Below are 24,786 nucleotides of genomic sequence, written 5' to 3'. Positions count from 1 at the left end.
TGAGAATGTTCTTAAAATTTACTCCATGCAAAATGTAAGTTTTGCTACAGTAAGCTCCATGACAAACAAAGAGCAAAATTAAGAAGTTCCAGCTTCGATTACTGATTGTGGAGAAAGATCTTCACCAAAAAATTTTAAGTCATATGCATTATGTATGTCAGCTGGTGCCATAATTTATATTTTTATATGAGATTTAACAAATTTTTAAGTTATTATGTGATAATCTATAATGATGATGTAAATATTAATGTCATCAGTGTATTTTGCACAGGCAGTGAAGTCAGTGTCCCATAGCTCCTAAATACTTACAGAAAGTCATTTTTATGTAACACTATAGTCTGTTAATAAATGAAACTTTATTTGCAACAGTTTCAATCTTTTTGATCATCAGGCAACCTGTACAGCCATTATAGGCCGCTCATCATGTTAAATGAACCTAAATTTCTTTGGAGTATTGATCTGAACTTCTACAACAATAAGCAGTATTCAAGTGTGAAAACAGTGAAAGGATCAGAGTTAAAATTTGACAATTTTTCAAGATTAACTGCTTTCATTGATTGTGAGAAATTTCAGAGTGGATGCAAATTTGTTCATTACCACAGAAGCCAACAATATATAACACCAACACACACAATATTAACATTTATGAATAATTCTGATTTGTTAAATTGTGAACTCTGGTGATTTGATTGAAACATATTTCTTATGAATGGACTCTCCAAAAGAAAGTGGCAGCAAATATATTATGGTACTGACTACATGCTGAGAAACTGACCCCAGTAAGAGACTTGTTTTTCCAGCATAAATATACTATGAGACACATACTGAAAAAAGATGAGAATCATTGTGCCACAGTATAACTTACTTGTGTAACATCCTATTTAGAGAGCCAATTTCGATATCTGTGTTTAATGAATTCATTATTAAAGATTCCAGTCATTTGAGTGGCTCTTTCATTGAGATGACATTGCAGTCTACAAAATTTTTAGTTACTCCTCCCTGATCTCCTTCCCACAAATAAACACCCTTCAAAAAGTCTGTTTCACCAGCTGGGATTCTCATTTTCTCACAATTATTTATACTTGATGTCAATGCCATAACCACTAACTGGAAAAAGAGCTTCACGTAAGAATTAATGGTGCAGGTGAATACTACAGGACTTTAACTGTGACACAACAGTACTCCATTTTACACTGGTCCATAAACAGAACTTTTTTTGTTGTGACTATTTAAAACATTGTAATATCTGTACAAAGACTGCATATTTCATGTATCAATGATACTTTTACTCTCAGTTATTTTAAAATTTTAGTAATTACTGCAACAAATGTGCTGTTTAGTACTTCTAGAGCAATTCAAAAGTTTTCGCTCAAAATTATCCACAGAATGTTGACACTAAAATTTGTTAGCAATTACTACAGCACCAGTGTGCATTGAAAATATATGACCACCATAAAACAGCTTAAACTCTCCAGCATTGAAGCAAGAGAGAATGGCTGGCCAGTACTATGATCAGGAGGTGGAACTCCTACACAATTTTGATCAGCTTCTGATAGAAAGTACTGGCTAGCCATGGCAGGTTCAAGAACATTCTTGCAATCAAGTTACATATCACTTGGTGACTCCACCCCCTGCTCACTCTTATACTTTCACCCTACAAACAAGTTTTGCACTTGGCTGTCTCTGGCACCCCAAACAGCTGCTTGTGTCACTTGGGGGTTTGAATCAGCCCTGTGGCTAGCCATTCTGTCTTCTTGTAATTTCATAGCTTTCTGAAGTGATTTCCCTTTTGATATAGCACACTGCACAGTTAGGTATTTGCAATACAACGAACAGTTAATAGAGTATTAGGAGCTTACAGAAACAATTTATGGCAACATCCAAAGATAAAGCAGAATAGAGACCCACATCCAAAGTTGTAGATAGAAAATTTTGAACACCAGTAAATATTGGTTTGTACAAGGACTGCACAACACTTTACACAGAGAATATATAATGAAAATGACATTATTAAGGTGGTAACTAAATAATGTTTGTCCAAGTCAACTGGTTTCTTTGCATGAAAACATCACTTGGTCTGCCTGATCACCCAATTACATGCAGTGAGATTATTATCCCTGCACCAAATAAATAAACTTAAGCGTATTATCACCAAACTACTGTAGAATAAAATGTGAACAGTTTATACAGTATGCTTTGTACAAAAAACAACATTTTTATTTCTTCCTATTAAAAAAAAAAATAAAAGAAAAAGTATGCTTTAATGTCCTTGAAAATGTATGATTAATTCCTGAAGCTTCAATTTCTTTTCTGGTGTCCCAATTTGTGCAATTTATCTCTGATGTAGCATTTCTATAACTATATAGAATGTCTTCAGCAGTATAACTTTTTCCTGAAGGTAAAGTGATGTTAGAAACAAATAGTTTAGATGATATAAGTTTACTTGCTATTACCTGAGATTTTCAACTATTTTAGTCTCATGTGACACAGATGGTCCTGTTAACAATCCATATGTTATGTAGAATAGAAAGTTTCATTTCATGTTCCTTATTACATATTGAGCACTGTCTTGAGTCATGCGCACTGATCAATTTGACCATCTTTGGGAGCAATAATGAAAATAATGACTTATTTATGCATCTAAAAATTTCAGTAGACTAATATATTTATTGTAGTCTGAGAATGTCAGTTTGTCAAGCTGTCACAGTAACGACATAAACAGGTTTTTAATGCTACTGTGAGTAGTACAGCTAACCATAAATCTGTGATCAATATTTCTTTAATCTGATCATTAAATTAGCCTTTATCTATAATTTGGATTTAATTTCAGATCAGGTTTCTAGTGTTTGTCCTGACCATAGATAGCATGTAATAACTGTTACTAAAATTAGTATATGAATGTAAAATTACAGTTAATCAACAAAGAAATTGTTTTCATCTCCTTTTCCGGATTCTATCTGATGGGTGCCATTGTCCACCAATAAAACAAGCATGTTTAGGGAATAAAGTATTTGCTTCCTGATATTTTTTGGATAACACAAAAGAAACAGATTTTGTTTTTCCTAGTTGGTAAACTCACTAGCATGACATACATACTAACTGGTAAGCAAAGTGTTCGAACTATTTTTGCACCACGTCGCATTGTTCTAAGATGCTATCATGTTTATTTGTATTGTGTACATGAAGGGGAAAAAAGTCACAATACATGCAATTTCAGCCTGACTCTGACAACTGATTAGGAAACAAGTATTTATATGCAATCTTTTCAAAGTGAAGCTGCAGTTACCCATAGTTTCACAGTCTTCCTATATAACATGGACACACACTACTTCACTGACAAAAGTCTGTCATTCCTGCAGAAAGGAATGAGCTAGAAATATCCAATAGCACATACATTTTAATTTCTCTGTAAACTGTAAAGAGTTTTCTGTACAGGCCGAGGTATTAACAGTCAAAAGATTTTCTTCAGGCTTTCTTAACTGTCAGAGAGAAGCAACTGAGCAAAAATATTTATCTGAGATTTTACAGCAGCATGTAAGCTGCTTGATGCACAGTGAAGTATCTCATTAAATGATATATGAAGATGATCATTCCAAATTGAAATTCAAAACGAATTATCGAAAAATATGTCCGTTTTGCAGCTCACAGAAGACCTGTAGACATATACAAAATACGAAAAACTGATTAGCTTTCAAAACATAGGATTCCTTAGTTTATCAACAATGTAGGAAAAGACAGATTGTAACTTACCATAAAGAAGACACAATAAGTTGCAGAGATGCACAATTAAAAGGCATTTACACAAGGCTTTCAGCCACAGTCCATACACATGTACAAACAAGCACACCTCACACATGTGACCGCCAATCTTGGGCCGGAATGCAACTAACATGTGGAATACAAGCAGTGATCTGGCGGGGCGAGCAAAGGGGAAGGGACATTAGGGTATGGGTGAGGAGAGAGACAAACACTGTTTGGTGGACTGTGCAGGGATGAGAATGCCAACAGGCACACCCCGTGACACAACGTGGAGCTGAACGTAACGCACTTTGTTTCAATGGCTGCTTCACTATCCAACCACTTGGATTCTTTCCTATGCAACCAGCTTTTCTGAGCTATGCAGATGGGAGTTATCCTTACAACACATTCTCCTCTTCTATGATTATCCTGGCCTCAACATACAGTAACATACTGTCTCCATATCCACCACCCAACAGTTTCCAACTCCTCTGTCCTATCACCTCTATCCCATTCTCATCTCCCATCCTGTTTATATGCTGCCCTCTGCCAATGCATCTGCCCATCTTCCCCCCCTCCCCCCACTCCTCCTCTCCTTTCTTCTCCGCCTCCCTGCCCCACAACATCCTGACACTGCACCTGTTGGCATTCTAATCCCTCCACTCCACCACACAGTGTTCGTCTCTTTTCCCACCCATGCACTACTATTCCTTCCCCTTCCCCACCCCTTCCAGATTACTGCTCGCATCTCATGTGATAGTTGCATTCCTGCCCAAGACGCTGGAATTGACTGTCACGTGTGCATAGGTGTGCTTGCTTGTGTGTCTGTGCTTCTGTGTGTGTGTGTGTGTGTGTGTGTGTGTGTGTGTGTGTGTGTGTGTGTGTGTGTGTGTGTGTGTGTGTTTGTTTCTTTTACTGATAAAGGCTGTGGCTGTAAGCTTTGTGCAAGTGTCTTAACTGTGCCTCTCTGCAACTTAATGTGTCTTCTTTACAGTAAGTAGCAATCTGTATTTTCCTACGTTGCTGATATTCCTACCTAGAGTTTCCGTTGTTGGATTCCTTAGTTTGGTGCAAGAGAAGGAGTAATGATATTTTGAGGAAATAATCAGACTTTACAAGAAATAAGCAAATGAAGACTGTCGATTAATCTTTGTAAAGTCATGCTTTCTACAAACATTCTTCTGAGTCTTGTTATCTGTAGATGGCTAAGTTCTAAAAGTTAGTGAACCTAAATTTTTCATAGTCTCCCACGTCTTGCCACATTATTTGCAGGTATGTTTCTACATTCCAAATATTACCATTACATCACACTCCTAAAAGGAAGAGAGAGGACATATGCAGCTACAACATGTTAAATACAGAGCTGCAGAAAGGAATAAAATTATGCTACCATAGCCGTCATATTCAGAAGACTTTTAAACTACAAATTTACACAAATGTGTGAAATGCTAATGAAATAAAAGTTCTGTACTAATAAGAGCAATAGAACTTTCATAGCAGTCTACATATTCTCAATACAGATGTTGGCAACTGAAAGTTGGCTGTTGTGCAGATGATAAAGCTGTAACTGTGTCACAAAATTATTACAACTTTTATAGTCAGCACACTCCATTTATGCAGTAACAGCAGTTTAGTTTTGATGCTAATAAGGCTGTTATTATATGTGTAGGTTTTCATGCGGCATGACTGACATTTGTAATTTTAAACTATTAAATGTAATCTCTGATTAAGTTTCAAGGACACAATAAATATTTTGTAATCTATAACACATGTACAAATGAATAAACATACATAAGTTAAATTAAAACAACCATGTAAATGTCTTATGAACTAAAAGCAAAAAGTAGACCCACAACAAAATTATTATAATGTTACAATAAAATTAGAAAGAAAGCACTATAAAAGCAGACTGGTTAATGTATTAAAAAGCACAAGGGAATGCACAATACTTGGTTAAAATTAATGCACACAATAAGTGTAAATATGGAAAAGTAGTTAGTTACATAAAAAAAGATTTTACTTTGAAGTAAGTAAAATTTATGTAATGATCATTACATCTAAAATAAAAAGTAAAACAAATGGAACAAGTAATTTACCTTCTAGCAGAATATTTCAGGTTTATACTGGCCAATTATGTCCAAGCTTTCTTCCTGAGGAAATAAAAAAAAAGTACAGTGTGGGGTTAGGCTCTTAGCCAATCAAGAGTATATGTATGTGTTAGATAATAATTTTTACAATGCTTCAGCAAAACATCTATTTTGTAAAGAGAACTAGCATATCTGTTTAGTATCTATTACCCATACACACTTCATTGAACACAAAAATATGAAGAAAAAATACGTCAAAGTGATGGATGCCTTAGGATGCTTAGTGCTTATTGACTTCCCGCAACAGCAACAGCATTCCAGCAAATGAATCAGTAGGTTGTCACAAAATGACAGGTTATGCAATTATTCTCACATAAGTAACTGAATTTATAACCTGTTATTTATTAGTAACTTTATTTCCATAAAGAGGTAGTACCCATCAGCCACACACAACTATAAAACAATGTCTTTATAGGAACATATTAATTACAAAATTATATTTTTCCATTGAAAACCAAAAAAGTTAAAATCCAGTAACTGTTTTTGCAGAAATGCTTTTTCCATTAACATTCCAAAGGTAACTAGTTGAGTCTTATATTTGATTAATAATTAGCTAAAGCAATATTATATTTAACATTCCCAACAAAGGATGCAAATTAAATACATTTTATTCTGCATTTAGATAGTGATGTAGTGAGGCTGAGCATCTGAATGTGTGGCCACTGACTTCCTCTGATCTGCATTTCTCCTGACATTTTCTGTTATTGTATATAGTTAAACTGATTCTGCAGAGTTTTCTGCTGTAGTTTCTGCAAAACACTACAACGTCCACTTGAATGAATTAAATTTTTAATGCCAATGCCATTTATACTCAAATGTACAATACAGAGAGAAGAACAGTTATCTGAACCTATCCCCACACTGTATTTGCTTAGCTCCCAAGAGAGAGAGAGAGAGAGAGAGAGAGAGAGAGAGAGAGAGAGAGAGAGAGAGAGAGAGCTATAATTTGGGGACAGGCCAAATTGCACACATAAACATTGAAAGAGATTTTAGTATAGTATAAAAGATTTGATACATACCATCCACCAACATGCAACAAAGGCCATTGAAAGCTATCAACATTTTTATAAAAGCAGTAAATGTTAATTGTACATCAAAAGCTATGAAGCAACAGTGAACATGGAAATGAAGAACAAACAACAATTTTTCAAACTACGTTCATGAGAAGATTACATACAAACCAAGTGTAGGACATTCTGGTAAACCAAAGGAAATATACATATATACAGGTAGCAGTTTTCAAACAATAAATAATTAAAGAACAAGTAACAAAAATAATGAAATAAAATTAAGAAATTTACTTTTTTCGAAATTATATGTTCCTGGACCTGTTTAACCTAGGACATCCCCTTTCAAGCTGCATATAGAAATTCCACGCATGCACAACATAGCACAAATAGGCCTACTATGCCCAATGGAGCGATCCTATGGGAGAAATAACTTTTACCAAGCACACAACATGCAACATGTTTAAGTGTATTAGTAGCATTTCCTCATGCATGCAGAACTAATGGAGAAAACTATATTATATAAAAATATGAATGAGCTATCTAAAGCAGCCACAATAAACATAAAATACTCTCATTATAACTAACATTTTCTAAATCATTCTTAAAATATAAGATGATAAAACACATAAATCAAGACTGGAAATAGAAAGAAATGATAATCAAATATACAACAGCACAGATTAGGGTCATTTGATTTTCAGGTGGTGGTGGTGTTGCTGCTGTTGCTGTTCCTGTTCTTACTACAGTGTTAGTTGGTTTTTGTGTTAAATCTATAGACAGTCAATCATTTGGTATTTGTGACTCCCGTGTGGTTGCTGTAAGTGAAAAATGTCAACTTGTGGCATGGTTTCAATTCTGCTTTAAATTATAGGTTCTGCTGTGATCAATGTTTTAATACTGTATCTGCCAAGATCCCTGACCGTGTCGTTTCTCACATGTAAGACAACAGGAGCAATAATGACAAATGTCATAATGTACAGATAATGGGACTTTGCGCAGGTCTCTAACTTTCTGTCTTTACTTAACATTTCACAAGATTTTCTGTGCCAGAAATTTCACTGAACACAACACACCATCCTGCATATTATCTTGGAGTAATGTACCTTGCCTTGCATGCTAATTTGTACAACTTCCAGATGTATATGAATCTTGTAATGGTTATAATTACTAATTTACATTGCTTTTTATATTTCTGGCACAAATGTTTTATCTTAATTAAAATCTGGAAATTATGAGGTGTAAAAGAGTCAAGGTAGGTGTAAATACAGTTGTCGAATATTTTAAAAACTTTAAATGTTTACGACAACAATGGAGAACAGGAGGGTATCTGGTGATGAACTTACTCTTATTAATTTCGTGTATTGTTCACACTTCTTGAAACTAAATTTCCAGTCTTGATTTTAAATTCAGCAGTAACATAGAAAGAAATTCACTTACCTTTGAAGGTGGACTTTCAGCAACCACCACTTTTTCTGGTGTACTTAATGGCCTTTTGTTAACAGACCGCCCCAAAGGAGAATCTGCACACAAACAAAACATATCATTAGAAGCAGGTTCAGTTTTTAAGCAAATACTGTTAACCACAGAACACTAAACCTGAAAAGATATTTTATTCTGAAGTCATCGATTTAAAGATCACAATTTCCAGGAATTCAATATTCTTTTATTTAAAATTATACGTGTCAGTGAGACATGATTTACTTTGCAAAAGAGATGTCTTCAAATAGCTGATAAAATATTTTTGCTTTGACAGTTATCCATGAAAAGTGCTCACTTTGCTGGCTCCCTGCAAATGCCTGGTAGAACTGAGACAAATAAGTCAAAATTGACAATCTGTCAGGTACTTCATATTCCACCATGTCTTCAGCATCAAGTAGAGCTGGAATACCAAGATGAAGTTCAGCTGTGCGGAATGCCAGCTCATTGTTATGGTATATGTCATCTTTATTGAGGCTGTTAAAATCACTGCAACAAAAAGCAAACAATACATTAAGTCAGTAAAAGGGTAATTGTGATCTCTTGGTAGTGGTTTGTCCTTTTACGTAAGACTGCAACTTCAATATCAGATATAATGGTTATTAGTTCCAACATGTATCCCCTTCCAAGTATGAACAACAATTACAAGTAGTGAAATTTATGTTTGCATGAGGCAGCTCATTTAAACTGAGAATCTGAATTATTACATTCTAAAGACTACATCACTTCCACTGAAAATAATTATTACAGTGAGGCTAAGTTATTTATAATAATCAATCAATAAAGAGAAACTCCAAGGTGGTTTAAAGCTAACGTATGCTTCCAAATAAGTAGAAAAAGGTCTATTTTACATGTTCATGATGGGGAAATTCCGAAAATGTGCATGTGTCCAACTCTACACTGCCACAAAACAAGATCACAGCCTTTACTCTATTAAGGACAAGTTCACAATGAAAAAGGAAAGAGAGAACCTTGCAGTTACAATATAGAAAACCATATTGATGCTAACACTAAAGAAGTGGAATATAGTGTCTAAATGCCTCCATTACCTACAAATCAAAGAAACTGTAGCTTACACTACATATATTCCTGCATCATGTTTCATGCATATTTTGAACTCTAAAATAGCAGTTTGTAGCACTAAATCCACATTTTAGGGGTTATGCCAATGACCACTGACAAAAACACGATACCTTGATGAGACTGCTCTAAAGGTGAGTATAATTCAATGCCAATCAATGCCTAAATCACAATTGCAAAATCAAATGTACCTACAAAGTTTAATCATAATTATAGTTCCTCTGAAAGCCAGTGTCCTGAGAGTATGGATGCCGAGACTGGGTATGTTGTAAGTTGTGAAAATTAAGAAATGTTAAACAAAGTACTTATATTCATGCAATCAAGTAAACTAAGACTCTTTACACTGTACAGAATGGCAGGCAACTTATTTCATTAATTTAAGTGATGATGGAGTTGCCTTAGACAGAAAACAATGATACTACAGATGGAAATTACAGTTCTCAATTCAACAACAAATATCTATCCTGGTGGTATCAGTTTAGCTCTGGCTGAGTAAAATTCTCGATCAGAAACAGTTATTTAAATGGAAAATGGCTGAAGGCAGCCGTAATTCCTCACAGACAGGGAGGTCATTACAGAAAGAGCATTAGCTCAGATGGCAAAGGATGGGAAACCATTTTAGTCATTATATTTGATAAAATAATGAAGTAATTTATGGAGAAAGTACATTGGGGAATAGGAACACACACGATCTTGTCACTGTCATAATCACAGTAGATAGTTTATTTTTAGTGATTCGTTTTTTTTACACTTGTATATACTAAGCAGAAACCTCATCAAAATAAGACAACAGGATTGCAAAGAAATTCTTTAAAAAGAGAAATGAAACTAGTAATATGCATTTTCAGAGCACTCAACTGTTGTAATCAAATCATTATGAACTCATTTATGCATAGCAAAAATCTCAATTCACTGCATATTCACAATGCCATTACTTGGATGCTCACTTCCTATTGTTACAAGCAAGGTTGGTTTCCCAGTAGCCAATTAGCCCACTAATCCTCTGATATTTTAAACTACAGCCCTGGATAGAAAAACTGTGACACTATTCAAAAACATGAAATTTATACCACATATGAACACTAGTGGTATAAATAAACAAATAATCTTAGATCAAAAGAATCAATTTAGGGCTTGATGTCAATATTGTGTGATAGGTTCATGAAATCACATTTCAATTGGTTTCTTTTGTGATCTTAAATTGGAGAAGTGTTTGCAGAATATTGTGCATTTACTGTTGTACTACTACAATTAAGGTTCACAGTAGTTTTATTCTGAACTGAAGAGAACAGTACAAGACATGTTACTGAATTTCCTTGACTGTCTTGTCAGTAAGAGAGATTGAGAACAGGCAGCAGAAGAAAACTAGCTTCCCTAAGATTGATCCACACACTAAACACATAGCAGACTGTCAGTGATGCTATTCACACCACACCAAGCTGATAGTCAGCACAGTGACTGATGGCATTTCTCATTTACGGTTGCTCCCCTCAGATACAGCATCAAGTGTTGACTTTGTTTGCACAAATAGTGCTCTACTGCATCCTACACTGGCAGTAATTTGTTCCAAAACAGTGGTCTGAAGTACGTGTTAGAGCATATATTGAATGGTTAATTACAGTCCACATGTTTTGGATTCACATACAGACAATTCTGTAGAGACAAGCCTCATTTATATTTTAGTAAAATTGTGGCCACATTTTTGACACTTAACATGGTATATTTTAGTATTCAAGTTAGGGTATTGAGATAAGTGAATGTCAAATGAAATGGTGTGGGCAGTCACAGATTTCATCAATGCCCTCATTGGTACAAATTGCATGTGTCCTCAACATCAAAGATGTCCTGCCCTAAGTGATTTAGGATTTAGGTTCAAATGGCACTTCCTTCGGCAATCTTCGGCAAAATTTTAAAAAGACATTGCCCAACTGGATCACTAAGGATTTTAGAGTATTAACAACTACTTCTAGTCTGTTTGTTGGCCAGGCATGTCATCAGTTACAATTACAAGAGACCATGAGCACCCCAACAGTCAATGCCAAACAACTGAGCAAGCTGTGGAACATGGATCGAAGCAGCATGACAGATCAAATCCTGAGGAATAGCCGAAGTTCTTTGAGATGATACGATGACATGCTGCTACACTTACTGCTGTGCACAGTTACTTTACTAAGCATTTACATCCACTGGTTTCTGCAAAATTTAAGAAAACATACAAAAGTAAAAATTCAAAATTTTTTATCTCTGTTGTAATAAAACTGAGTCAACATGAGAAACATGTGGCGCTGCATGCATAAAAACTGATAACACATTTCAAACTTTGAATATTTTTAAAATGTTCAAAATGCTCTCATCGTTCTCATATTTCACATTCCAGTACGCTGGGTGAGATTCTCTAACAGTACTACTGTGATGCTATTAATGATGCAAGTCTATGAGATCCATAGAAGGTAAATTTAAGTCTTACTATGTAGCACAGCAAGAACCTAAGGAGTAGGACAAGCGTTCCAAACACACTGGGTATCAAGCTGACCATTTATACGCTCTGAATTATTGCTGTTGAAGATTTATCACACACAGGATCAATCCTCTCATGTCACAGACTGTTGTCTTGTAAGATGCAGTTGTCACATGTTGAACAAGATGAAGGTTGTACATAAGCACTAATGATATCTCCTGTAGACCTGTGCAGTTCCACTGCCTTCTGGAGAATTGTATTATACGCGCAAACAAAGCTGACACTCGGCGTGGTCTGACGGGAGTAACTGCATATGGGAAACGCCTTTACAGTCACTCCCAGCATCCACTGCACCAAATGTTAACCTAGTTTGTGGACATTTTACGTCTACCTAGATGCACGATCCTACGTCTCACCTGGCAACCTCCATCTGATTTTAGGCTGTCAGTGGCTGTCTATCAGTGGCCTTCCATCACAGTCTGATCTCAAACGATCCCCCAAACATTACTTGCTACATTAAGCTGCAAAATATCAGTACCAACTGTAATACCGTTATTAAGATACACAGTTGACCTCTCCAGAACAACGGAAGTGAACTGAAATTCCACTGTGAACAAAAGTACTGTGGTAATATCAGACTCAAATCTGGTGCCAACTACCCTGTGTTCCTCTTTTATTACCACTTCGTGAGATTTTGTTCAAAGTATCAGTGTGTGGGACTGGCAATGTCGTAAAACTTAAATGGATTCTGCAGATTATTTGTAACAATTCTGCTGCTAAGTGGCAAAGGTTTCGTGCTTTCCTGACACTAACTGGAAGGTATGTTTTGAGTCTTGCAATGTTTTGCATTGAATGTTCCTTCCCGCGCAAACATTCGCAGTTTCCACGAATCCATAAACGTTTGCGAGGCATCAACATGAAAGCAATGGAATACCGTACCGAACACGTAGGCCGGCGTCACCTACTCTTTGCGTAACTTGTAAGAGAGAGAGACTGCACAGCGGCGCGCCGGCTGTCAGGCAGGGACTGCGGGTCACGCCGAAAGTGACTTCCTGTCACAGCGGTACTCACATGAGGTCCGGCCGGAAGTGGTGTATGAGCGCGCAGAAGGCGAGCCCGTCCCGCCAGGACGTGGTCATGTTGTCAATTCTGACGCCTGGGTAGCCCGCAGTCACGCGCTTGCACCACATCTCCAGCGCCTTCATGCCTCGTTTCTCTCCCATCTTCCTGCAACACACGAAAAATTACAACTGAGTTACCTGTCAGCTCTGCGTAGCAGCTAACGAAGCGTCTTTCCTGCGAAACTTAATTTAAAGTAGGTTGGTAAAGCGTATATCTTTATTCAGTCAATCATTTTCATTCATTCATACGAAGTTCCACCATGGAGGGGAACATTCATATTCAAATCAAATCACAGAAGTAACTGTCAAAAACTACTAACAGAAGCACAATATTACTTCGCCCTTTTGCGGCCGACGCCATGAACGTAGGCAAGTTATTGCCGTCTAGTTCATTGTGTGCCACCGGGAGAAAGGGGTGGGGGTAAACGGAGAGGTGGCCCTGGAATCAACACGGCATACCACTGCTACAACAACGCTGCGGCGTTTTGTATTGTTACGTAGCTAATGTCGGCAACAGGGGGAAACACTCCGTATCGGCCCGAAGTCATGCGATTTCTACAGATTTCTTTGCTACCAGAAAAGAGCCCAGTTACACTGTAGGATGCATTACGAAAGACCTCTGCTATACTGTAGTTCTTTCTTAGAAAGGCGACACAGCAATCACATCATCAACTAATTTTTTAACATTACGCACCGCCAGTCTAGATAGTGGTGTATATAAAGTAAAAAAAATACATGAACTTAACTGTTGCTGAGTGCCATATATACGATTTTTCAAGGCGTCACACGAGCTCTGAAAAATAGTTTCGAGGCATACAATTCATTTCACGGCCGGTATTTACTTCGTTTATGATTTTAGTTGTGTGGACATTAGGCCGAAGTCTTTGCCTAATATTTCGTCTCGTGATGCTGGAGACATCGTCATAAAGCTTCCGAAGATTGCCTCTGGAATTTACAGACGAAACGTCAGGTCGCTGACACGTGCGTCAGCGATTTTATATTCCGAAATGGTGATGATAAATAACAAATGTCGTGTGACTAGGGCCTCCTGTCGGGTAGACCGCTCGCCGGGTACACGTCTTTCGATTTGACGCCACTTCGGCGACTTGCGGTTCGATGGAGATGAAATGATAATGATTAGGACAACACAACATCCAGTCCCTGAGCGGAGAAAATCTCCGACCCAGCCCCCAGCCGGGAATCGAACCCGGGCCCTTAGGATTGACATTCTGTCGCGCTGACCACAACACAAAGAAATACCTGCTCGATAGAATTTTTATCTGTAGCTCGAATTTTGACGCCTCCCATATTATACTTATGCTAAGATACGCTAAATACGGTGATGGTCGTACGTAACACAAGACGAGAGTACCTCAGGGAGACTAGAGGCCTTACCGCCAACTGCTTACCATTACTTCCTACATCACGAAATATATGTTGCAAATTCCGTGGAAGGAGTAACAATGGGATAACATCTTACTACAAGGCAAGAAGTTGCGATTACAGGTAACGGCAAAGTCGTTGCGGTATATTAAAGACAGATACAAAAAAATGTCTCACTTTGCTAACCGCAAGTGGAGTGAAACGTTCGTATGTTGCTGAGGCTTTCGGATGATGTCGCAATTTTTCGACGGAGCGACAATATTGGACGCGAACCCCGAGAGCCGCAGAAATACAAAAACAGGGAAAGCCTTATGTAGCGCACTAAACATGCTGTTTGCTTGAAATTTATGAAGTCTGAGGCGAAACTCACTCCATGCGAACGTAGAAAAACTTCCGCGATCCGACGCAGCTACATCGCCTCTGTAACGCCGTGAACGATTCATCAGCCGTCTGTGCAACCCTGGTTCCCTTAGCGGCGTTCTACAGTACTGTGGTGCGGGGATTTAGTGTAGACCACAGATCTGCAGACATATAACTTGAAACAAAAAATTCATTAAGTAACTATTTTTCGACGTTATAATCAAAACTTTACGATTACTGTCACTCGTATATCGACTGAAAGATTGGTCCATTTAAGGAGCTGATGGTAGAGTTCGAATGTATCGCAGACCCCACGAAGCCATGGACCCACGCTGTCAAAAAGGCACTATGTAAGCTGATGGTGGCTCCATAATGGTGAGGGCTGTGTTAATGTGAAATTGACTGGGTCCAGCTGAACCGATTATTGACTGGAAATGGTTAACTTCGGCTACTTGGAGACGATTTGCAGCCATTCATGGGCTTCACGTTCCCAAGAAACGATGGAATTTTTATGGATGACAATGCGCCATGTCAACGGCCCACAGTTGTTCGAGATTGGTTTGAAGAATATTCTGGACAATTTGAGTGAATGATTTGGCCACCCATAGAACATTTTGGGACATAATCGAGAGGTCAGTTCGTGCACAAATTCCTGCACCGGCAACACTTTCCCAATTATGGACGGCTATAGAGGAAGCATGGCTCAATATTTCTGCCGGGGACTTGTATCGTCTTTTTGAGTCCATGCCACGTCTTGTTGCTGCACTTCGTCTGTCTGTCGTAGTACATATGAGACTCACATCTAGTGGATCCACGATTAGTGTGGAAACTTATATCTTCTCTCTTTCAGGTTAACGTGAGATCGTGTACAGTGGTGCTGGGTATATAGCTTTATGAAATTGCCCAATACCTTGTAAAACCTCTGTAGAGTGGAGTTCAAGACACGTGGCGCCCGTGGCAGCCAGGAGAGGCGGTGAGAGGGCGCACGTATGACGCGGCGCCCAGCTGTCTGCGTGTATAGCGGGCGGCCTCACCAGCAGGCAGGCACCCAGTGGCCTACTTCAGACCAAGCTGGGCAGCCTCTCTTCCGTGGCCCAGGCTGCCTGCTTCCTGCCCAAAATTACGCGCGAGGCAGTCGCTAGCCGCGAGTTCCTTCAGCAACGCTTTCAGGTGTTCCGCCGAGTTAGTCTACTTGCGGCTGTTCTGCCGAGCTGCTGTTCCAATTTCCTGCACAGTATTTCAACACCCGACCCACCTTCCTTCTGCGCTGCCACTTCTGCTGTTTTGTGTACTCGCTGCTTGGTTTGCAAGCAGATTGATCTATTGGTCTCACATCGCTGTTTATAGCCGCTTTCGATTCCCGCCGGCCATTATGCCCTTTTATGCTCTTTCGTTCCTCACTCACGAGTGCGGGCCGTCGAGCCCCTGGGAAATAGGGGACTCCAGCAGCGAACTTACGGCGTCGCACTAGTCTCTGTATCCGACATACACCACGATTCGTCCGGGGCCAGGCAGGGAATCACTATATCAAAGAAATGGCACCCAGTCGAGACCTTATATTTGTCACATGTTAATGAGAGCGTGTATCTCTCTTAACGTGCAGCTACGAAGTATTAAACTGGTCTCAAATAGTAAATCGCTTTCTGCTGGAGACGGTCGCTGCAGCTCGTAAGACCTGTAGTGTCACGTGCTATGACGTACGCGCCGCGGCCTGTCTTTCTCGTGGGCCTTGCCGAGACTTATCACGTCGTCACGAACCTGAAGTCGACGTCCGCCTGTCAGCTGCAGCAAATATTGTCCTCCGTTGGAAGCCTTTTGATAAAGAATGCCAGCTTGTGCAATTTACGTACTTACCAATGATTCTGATTATTATCTAAAGTGGTAAGGAATCACATTTCATGTGTAAATGGAATTGTTTCACCAATGTTTTTCTTACGTACATGAATTTTGCTTGCGCTGTTTAATTTTACCGTAGTGCTTTTATTTTCGTCATTTGACTTTACATTTCCTGCCAACCCAACTCGAAAACCATTCTCGGCCAATACTGTGGGAAGGAAATATTGGAAATCAGCCAAACAGAGTAAAATATGTTCTTATAGTTTTCGAGAAGACGTAGGCCAAATCTCAGCTTCCTCGGTCCGTATTTAGGAAAATGCTGAATTACGAAAGCTACTGGATCAATATGCATGTCAGACCATAAAACGTCCGAAAATGCCTTCCAGACACGGTGTTATTCACGAAAGCGCTGTAACATTTACTATTTCATGCAATTGTTGTGTGTACACGAGAGAAATTAAGAACAAAAAAGAATCGTAAACAGTAGTCTGCTAATGTTTTGGAGTATCTCACATGGCGGCAACGACGTCAAAGGAACGTGCAGCCTAAATCTGTAGCGCCATCTCCCTTTATTGTATCACCATGTCTCGCACTAAGGCAAAAGTATTCATTGTCTCCGAAAGACCCGCGTGTATCGCATTCCATCCGAATGTGGCAGAACATCAAGGAGAGACGCATGGAACTTCAGCGACCAGACTACAACAACCAAGAAAATCAGCTGCCGCCGAGCACTCCCTGGAATACAACAATGAAATAAAATACAATGAGATCTGTATCATCGTGCAAAAGCCAAATTTCTGGGCCAGTATAATTAAAGAGACTGTCGAAGTAAAGATGTCGGAACTCTTCACAAGCAGGGACAGAGGTTTGAATTTACGTAACGCCTGGGGGTTGGCACTTAATTTGTCAAAATCTCGCCGGCCACCAGGTCAAACATAGTAGGTAACCGCTGATACAATTTGTATTTCACGGAACATCAGTGCGAGCTCTGAAAAAGAGAGATAAAAGGGCGTAGTAGGCGCCAGGAATCGAACTCTGCCATATATTTCGGCGAGAGATTAGTCCAGACAGCGAGTAACCAACGGCACACCTCGCGTACGTGAACAAGACGGGTGGGTAGGTCGTCGAAATCCTGTGCACAAAATGGTAGCGCCACCTCGGCATAACACCCGGAAGAATGTCATTAATCAATAGTAGCGAGAAAACCTGACAGATCGCTTCAGCCGAATTGTTGATTTTATTTTTATGTACAATATCTCGAAGGCCGAGTCGTCGTCTTCAGATGCTGCGAGCTGCGTTGGACTCCAGTACGCGTAACGAAGTTGCAACATATAAAGACAGTGGCAGACGCCGAAACAGTGTGCAGAAAAATAGGATCAACAAGTAGGGTGAACAGCCGAAATCATACTCCTTCAGTCTATCACCCCGAGAAATCAAAACACATGTTGGCTATCATCAAAAGCCTCAAAGGTGAGGACGTATTTAAAACTGTCTTGTGTCTCGAGAGGCTAGTAAGATGACTCCTCTCTCTTAAGACGTCTCGAAATTGATAAAATAACAATCCGAAGACAGATAAAAACTATCGACAGTAAACAATATTCCTAACAGGGACGGAAGGCTATTGCAAAACATACAGATTTGTTGATCGCATAGTTTAATACTATCCGTTTCTTGGATGGGAGGTAGCGATTTTTCTACTCTACCGGTAATAACTGGTAACATTCAAACATTCAGACTGTACTGTACGCACAATAGGGCCTATAACTCGACCCCTTTTCTGGGAGCGAAGGAATCGGTGGAGCTCGTATGACTTCGGACCGGTGGGGAATGTTTTTCCCTGTTGCCAAACCCAACCACTAAACAATGCAACACGCCGTAGCACTGTGAACGCATTGTTCTTTGCAACTTACTTCCTGCCCTGCGAGCTTTTGACTTTAAAGCGTCTCAATCGATGTCGCGTATAGGGGCGCAATCGCACACAGATGGGCCACAGATACGTGCAAGTAATTTCAAACGTGATTCATTCGGCTAGGAATAGACACAGCCTTTCAAGTCTCCTCTTGTTCACGAAATATGAAATTTGGCTTCAGTACAGTTTTAACATTCGTGGTTCTCGAACGTCGCGAACTACGCAAGCGCAAAATGAATTCATGATTGTCAGCTTTAAGGATGTGACACTTGTCTAGGTATCATATCTGGAACACTAGTTATCCAGTTGGAACGAACAAATCGTTATTTTGAATCGCAATGGATGTACGACCCTTCCGAATTAAAGGAAAGTAAAGAAATGAGGCTGTTGAATTTAAGAAGCTGGAGACTGGTCGATTTTCTTAAAAATGCCACCATGTATAGTGGAGGGGAGGGGGGAGGGGTGGAGGGATGGAGGGGTGGAGGGTGAAAGAGAGTATTTGGTGGTCATAATGTTCTGACTACTCGATAATATATGGAGGCTCTCCTCTTGTGCTCAGTTAAATGAATACCGCGGTGTTACGGGATGCGCCATACGCGGGATGGGCGAGGCGGACCAGAAGAGGTCAACCGTCGATAGCTGCGGTGCGACATCCGCCCACACGCGGCGATGACGTAACCCAGATGCAGCAGCCGCTGCGCTCGGCGCCGAGGGGCGGTCGATCTTCGGCCTGAAGCGAGCGGCCGCCCGAAGCCCGACAGTGGACTGCCTGGCTCTCCGGACCACGTACACACCACTGGCGGACCACGTACACACCACTGGAGACGGCAATAAGCCAAACGGTTTGTCCACAGCACACTTCAAAATAACAAGATGCCTCGCAATTAGAAGTCGACATTGTAACGGCCTGCCACAATCGATCAACGGCACCTCACACCGAATGAACAACTGAACGTCAACTGTCGGCGGTGTAACCTTGTCAGCTACGAACTGTCATAAAACATTTCGATTCTGATAGGTTATCGATATTTCAAAACTATGTCTCCTCGAGTTTCTGCCGTCGTATGCTGTTTCCATGGTTTGGCTAACGTTCTTGACTTGTGGCCGGATGTGCTTCCTGTCGTCAACTAACCTAAGCATGTCTGTCATCTTTTTGTGAATCGTCTAAACTTAGATCTGCGTGTTTTTAGTGTGTGTCACGTCTTTCCTGAAGCGTACACTGGGCGACTAGCCCAGAATATGCCTAAAGCGAGCGTGGACAACCCCCTAAAAACCACATTCAGTGTGGACGTACTACCAGACCAATATAGTCGTTAATTCGCAGCGGGGAATCGACACCCGTCTGGTCTACCTTCCTGTCTCCCAAGCTAGCGTAGGCGTTAAGCTATACGAGCAGGTAAGTTCCATTGCACTAATGACACGGGGTAATCGATAATGTTAAGTACGCCATTGTCAAAGACTTAAGATAACTGAAATCTGTTTGCATAACTCCGCCTCTTTGCGCGTTGCTGAAGGGAACTGTGCTTTCAGCTGTGCTCTGTTGTCCTAATTTCTCGGTTCGGGTAGTTTATTGTCGTTAAGAACAACGTTTTCCACAATTTTTATTCTAACTTCTATAAATACTCCCTCTTTACGTTAGAGCAGCTTTGGCGCTGTCCAAGTAGGGCACGCACGGGTTGATAACGACCGACAATCAATACTCAAGCCTTATCGACTCAACCGAAAAGTGTGTCGGAAAGTATTCGTCGAGGAAGATCCAAACGAGCCAATACATGAGATGGTTGGTGTAGTTATCGAGACTCATTTATATCACACACATCGGAAGCACGTGGCTCATTGATTTAATGGTTAAACGCCAGACAACGGATCTGGTGTTCGATTCCCCGTTAGTCGTAGCATTTTGATCTGTCACTTATCATTTCTTTCACCCCTGGCAATATTTGTTTACCTGAAAAATGCCGAGTTGATAACGCGGTTCGGAATCCACGTTCAATTCCCTATAACTGGGGTGTGAGTCGGGAGAAGAACGAGAGCACCGCATCAGAATAAGGCCACGCCTTGTAAAGCATGATTGTGTTCAAACCATCCTTCGGTTTGATGACAGCTTTACATTTTATCGTAGGAAACGCCGTCACTGATGCTCGTGTAGTACCGCCAGAACAGAAAACCACAAACTTCTGAAATGTTATCTAATACTTCACCAGCTGTGCAACTTGATCATACACGACACTACTCAAATAGGGAGAATGTGTTTAATTTCCTTGATAGAACCTTGAACAGCCCACCAATTTAAGCAACGTACTATAAAATAGTTCCTGCAGTTAAACAAGGACTTCAAGTGCAAAGAAAAAGGACCACGCCGTTATCGCGTTGTTATAGAGTAAAGACAAGGGAGTTGTTCGTACATGAGGGCCTACTTCCCCTGTCCCCGCTTCACAGTACAGGTGCGCGAATTCTCACGGAAACGTAACACCTGCCTTGCTTCCGGGTCTTAAATCTGTCTAACGCGTCGCTACAATTCACACGAACAGTTTAAACTTTCCGTTCTTTCAATATCGACGAACATTGTCCGAAAGAAGATCGTAATAGCGAGTCTTGATTCCGTAGTGGATCAGAGCTGAAGAAATATCTTCCAAGCAACAAGTCCAACAGCAGACATCTTCAGAGACACAAGTACTACTTGTATGTGCCGTATACTGCAAACTAATCTTAGTGTCATATTATTTACTAGAGATGACGAAATAGCAACAGGGCATCTGCAGTTTAAAACTCTAAGAATACTACATATCAATGACAGAAACCAGTCAACTCGACGTCATCAAATCGTATTCAATGCAGCTCCTGAGAAACGGAAGGAAAGCAGGAGTACACATTACTTCCTTTACATGTTTCACCGCCCTTTCTCTTCCTCTGGTACCAAGCGTGTTTCACGTAGATGGGATTTCCTCATTGAACAAGGCTGATACTGTACATGTTGGTTACAGCTGCCCAGACGGAAAATGTCCCTGTGCGCCGCCGGTCGGGGTGGCCGAGAGGTTCTAGGCGCTACAGTCTGGAACCGTGCGACCACTATGGTCGCAGGTTCGAATCCTGCCTCGGGCATGGATGTGTGTGGTGTCTTTAGGTTAGTTAGGTTTAAGTAGTTCTAAGTTCTAGGGAACTGATGACCACAGATGTTGAGTCCCATAGTGCTCAGAGCCATTTGAACCATTTTGAGCCAAATTTGTAAAGCAAAACGGACGGAAACACATAATGTGAATACGCAGCTATTTTTAAACTATGGCACCTTTTTTCCTAGCTAATCACTAGATACCGGCTTACAAAGACGAAAGTAATTGTGAAACGAACAGTCTAAGTGGCAAACGCTGCATCCATTTAATAAATTTTTGCATGTTGTACCTACAGTGAAGGTAATGAAAGAAGGATTAGCGTTAAAATTCCCACTGACGACGGTGAAACTAGAGACGGACCCGAAGTATCGATTGGGGAAGGAATTGTAACGGAACCGGTTTTGTCCTTTTCGAAGGATCCGCCCCATCATTTGGCGTGGGTGAGTCAGGCATACCAAGGAAAAACCCTAAATTGGGATGACTGGACGGAGATTAGATCCAGCGTCGTCCTGAATGCAAGGTCAATGTGCTAACCATTGCGCCACATCCCAAATTAATTTACAGACGACGTATAAGACTTTGCCGTCGTTAGACCAAAGTGACGGTGTGGCGTCGGGAAGGGTATGTGCCCACACGTAACTAAAGCAGAAATGGACCACACTGATAAATTACCGACAATCCCTGCTCAATGAAAAACCGGCAGCACGCGAAAGCCAACGAACGCCGATCGGACTGAACTATTCTGAACAGTTAGCACTAATTGTTCTACGAACGGACTCAGCTCTACGGGGAGGAGTAAAAACGGAAAGAGAGCTGAATTGGCTCGGAGCTTGGGCTCTTTATGGCGCACTTCCTGCTGTTTCACGGAGTCCGTCGACCCGCCGCCGGTTCCCAAGCAGAGCCGCAGCGGGCCACGGCCGGCAAGAAACACTGCCGCGAACCGAAGACTACTTCCGCTGGCACCGCGACTCGCTGCTACAGCCACTCCACAGCTTTTTAGCGGTGCCATGACCGGCAAATTTAATCGCCGTCTACCTTTGGCACCATCACCATAAAAACTTGTTCCGGTTCCTTGGGCAAAAATGTACACATTTTCACGCAGCGGCTACAAAATTTCAGTTCACAATAACGATAAACACTGGCTTCAAACGGTAACAACAGTTTATTTGAACATAAAATGAATACATACGCCGCTGATAGCGCCACAAAGCAGACAGAAGGTATCACTACTGTCAGGGTTTAACGTCCCGTCGATACGGAGATAATGAGAGGCGGAGCGCACGCTCTCTTAGGAGAAGACTGCAGACACAAATCGTGCGAGGGTTAGTCTGTAGAACCACACAGACGATCTTCTCTGGCGATTACACCGACAGACAACCTACGTTTTAATGGACGGGCGAGCTTCTGAACCTATTACGAAAAAAATTCACATTGCGCGTTTTAATCACTGCGAACACGCAACTCAATGCTGAAACAAATATCGTTTTTAAACGATTTTTACATTCCTACTTGAAGTGTCAGCGCAACAGCGTGACCCCAGAAAGTTCAACATCGTTATAAATAAGGAGAAATGCCAGTAATCCAGTCTTTACGCAAAGGCCACAAGACGAATAAATTGTTCGCCTTTTGACTAAGAGCACGTCGTTGAAGCTTCGAAACTTTAGTGAAAGTTTTATATAGGAATAGTGAAAATAATGTTCGGTTTTTGCTCATTTAAAGCATACCAAGTCAGGTACCTATGAAGTTCGAAAGCAGAAAATCACAAAAAATGTAAGAGACTATACACGGAATCAGTGACTGCTACCATTCTAGCACACTCTTTACTTTAACACAGTTGCAGAATCCCTCTGTCGCCTGTAAATTTTTAAAATACTGTTAGCCGTCACTTTCATCTGAGGTTTCATCGAAGTAAGATCTGCATCTTGATTACAGAAGAGGCGAAAGAATAAAGTAAAAGGTGTAAAATTTTGCTAGTCTGTTTCAAATTTTTTACAAACAAAAAGTTTTCGCCTCAGGTGGTGCAGATACCATGGGAACTAAATTAGTATGTCAGGATGGGGATATGAGCTCTGAACTTCCCGAAAAACAGATGACTGGCTTAAATTTTGTGCTATCACGATCTGTATAAACAGCCATTCACTTTTTTTACGTGCAGTATAAGCAGTCGCATCCATTTGCGTTGGCTGTCGAATGTTATGAATGTGATTACGTCATACTGGGTAACAACTGTCACTGGAAATGATCCTAGTTTTCACGACCTGGTGGCTGACCTTGTATTGTAGCGACTATCCTACAGTAGGCGCAGCACTCCACCCTCCTGCGCCTTGAAAAAACTAGAAAAACTGCACAGGGAATAAACATACGTTTATTTTTAGGATACTAGTACAGATTTTCTGATGAGCGATTTATAAAACCTGGCCCATGGATGCCACGAAAGACTACATGCACGACTATCTATCACATGGATCACAGGATCGGTGGAGGATACTCCGCGGCACCTCGATTATGTCCGTGGAGTCTTTTCAAGAAACTCGTTCGTTTAGCTGCTAGTTTTCTCTCGGGCACCTGCGTAAGTCACAACCTGGCGACAGAAGAGGAACGAGAAGAAAAAAAATAGCGGTTAAGTTCTCGAGGCTATACGAAATTGCACTTCCTCACCTCTCAGGGCATTTAAATTACAAGCGACCTTGAGCGGAACAGACAGCGGTTCCATCAACAGAATAATGTTCTTGGCAACTTCCAGTCAGTAGTTGCATGGCCCTCTTTTGGTTCTTAACCAATTTCCCCCTTGAAGGAGGGAAGGGGGGTGGCGAGGGAAAGACCGACTTAGGCTCCAAAACTACAATACAATTACACTTATATGCAGCGACAGAACTTTGAATCAGTGTTAATGGGCTGGCGATCATCTGTGCTTTTCGGAACCAACCAAACGATCGGAGCATCATCAGCGCGTACCGGACGTGGTTGTGAACGCCCTATAGCAGTGGCCATTATGTAACGGCTGCGAAGTCACACGCACAACAAAGCAATGCGATCGGCAGTAGGAGGGTGCAGGTCAGTTGTACACCTAGGGAATCAATACACAGGTGCGTCGCAGCAAGGAACGTGGATCACTCTCTGTATTCCATTTAACTAGCCGACGCACTCTCTGGTACAGT

At 40.6% G+C, this 24,786-nt stretch overlaps 1 protein-coding gene across 1 annotated transcript in view; it reads right to left on the bottom strand.

The window, feature by feature from the left end:
• Positions 1-24,786, bottom strand: part of LOC126473450 (MICAL-like protein 1) — a 67,326-nt gene that overhangs the window by 34,506 nt on the left and 8,034 nt on the right. Inside the window, exons 2-4 of the mRNA XM_050100510.1 lie at positions 12,981-13,136; positions 8,670-8,860; positions 8,333-8,415 (exon numbers count right to left, since the gene is read on the bottom strand). Of these exons, the coding sequence (XP_049956467.1) occupies positions 8,333-8,415; positions 8,670-8,860; positions 12,981-13,132 (426 nt within the window). The 5' untranslated portion in view covers positions 13,133-13,136. The remainder of the gene's footprint in view (positions 1-8,332; positions 8,416-8,669; positions 8,861-12,980; positions 13,137-24,786) is intronic.

The sequence above is a fragment of the Schistocerca serialis genome, chromosome 1, assembly GCF_023864345.2.
Source record: "Schistocerca serialis cubense isolate TAMUIC-IGC-003099 chromosome 1, iqSchSeri2.2, whole genome shotgun sequence".
NCBI lineage: Eukaryota > Metazoa > Arthropoda > Insecta > Orthoptera > Acrididae > Schistocerca > Schistocerca serialis.
Note: the sequence above shows the minus strand (reverse complement) of the source record. Positions and strands in the feature narration are given on the sequence as shown.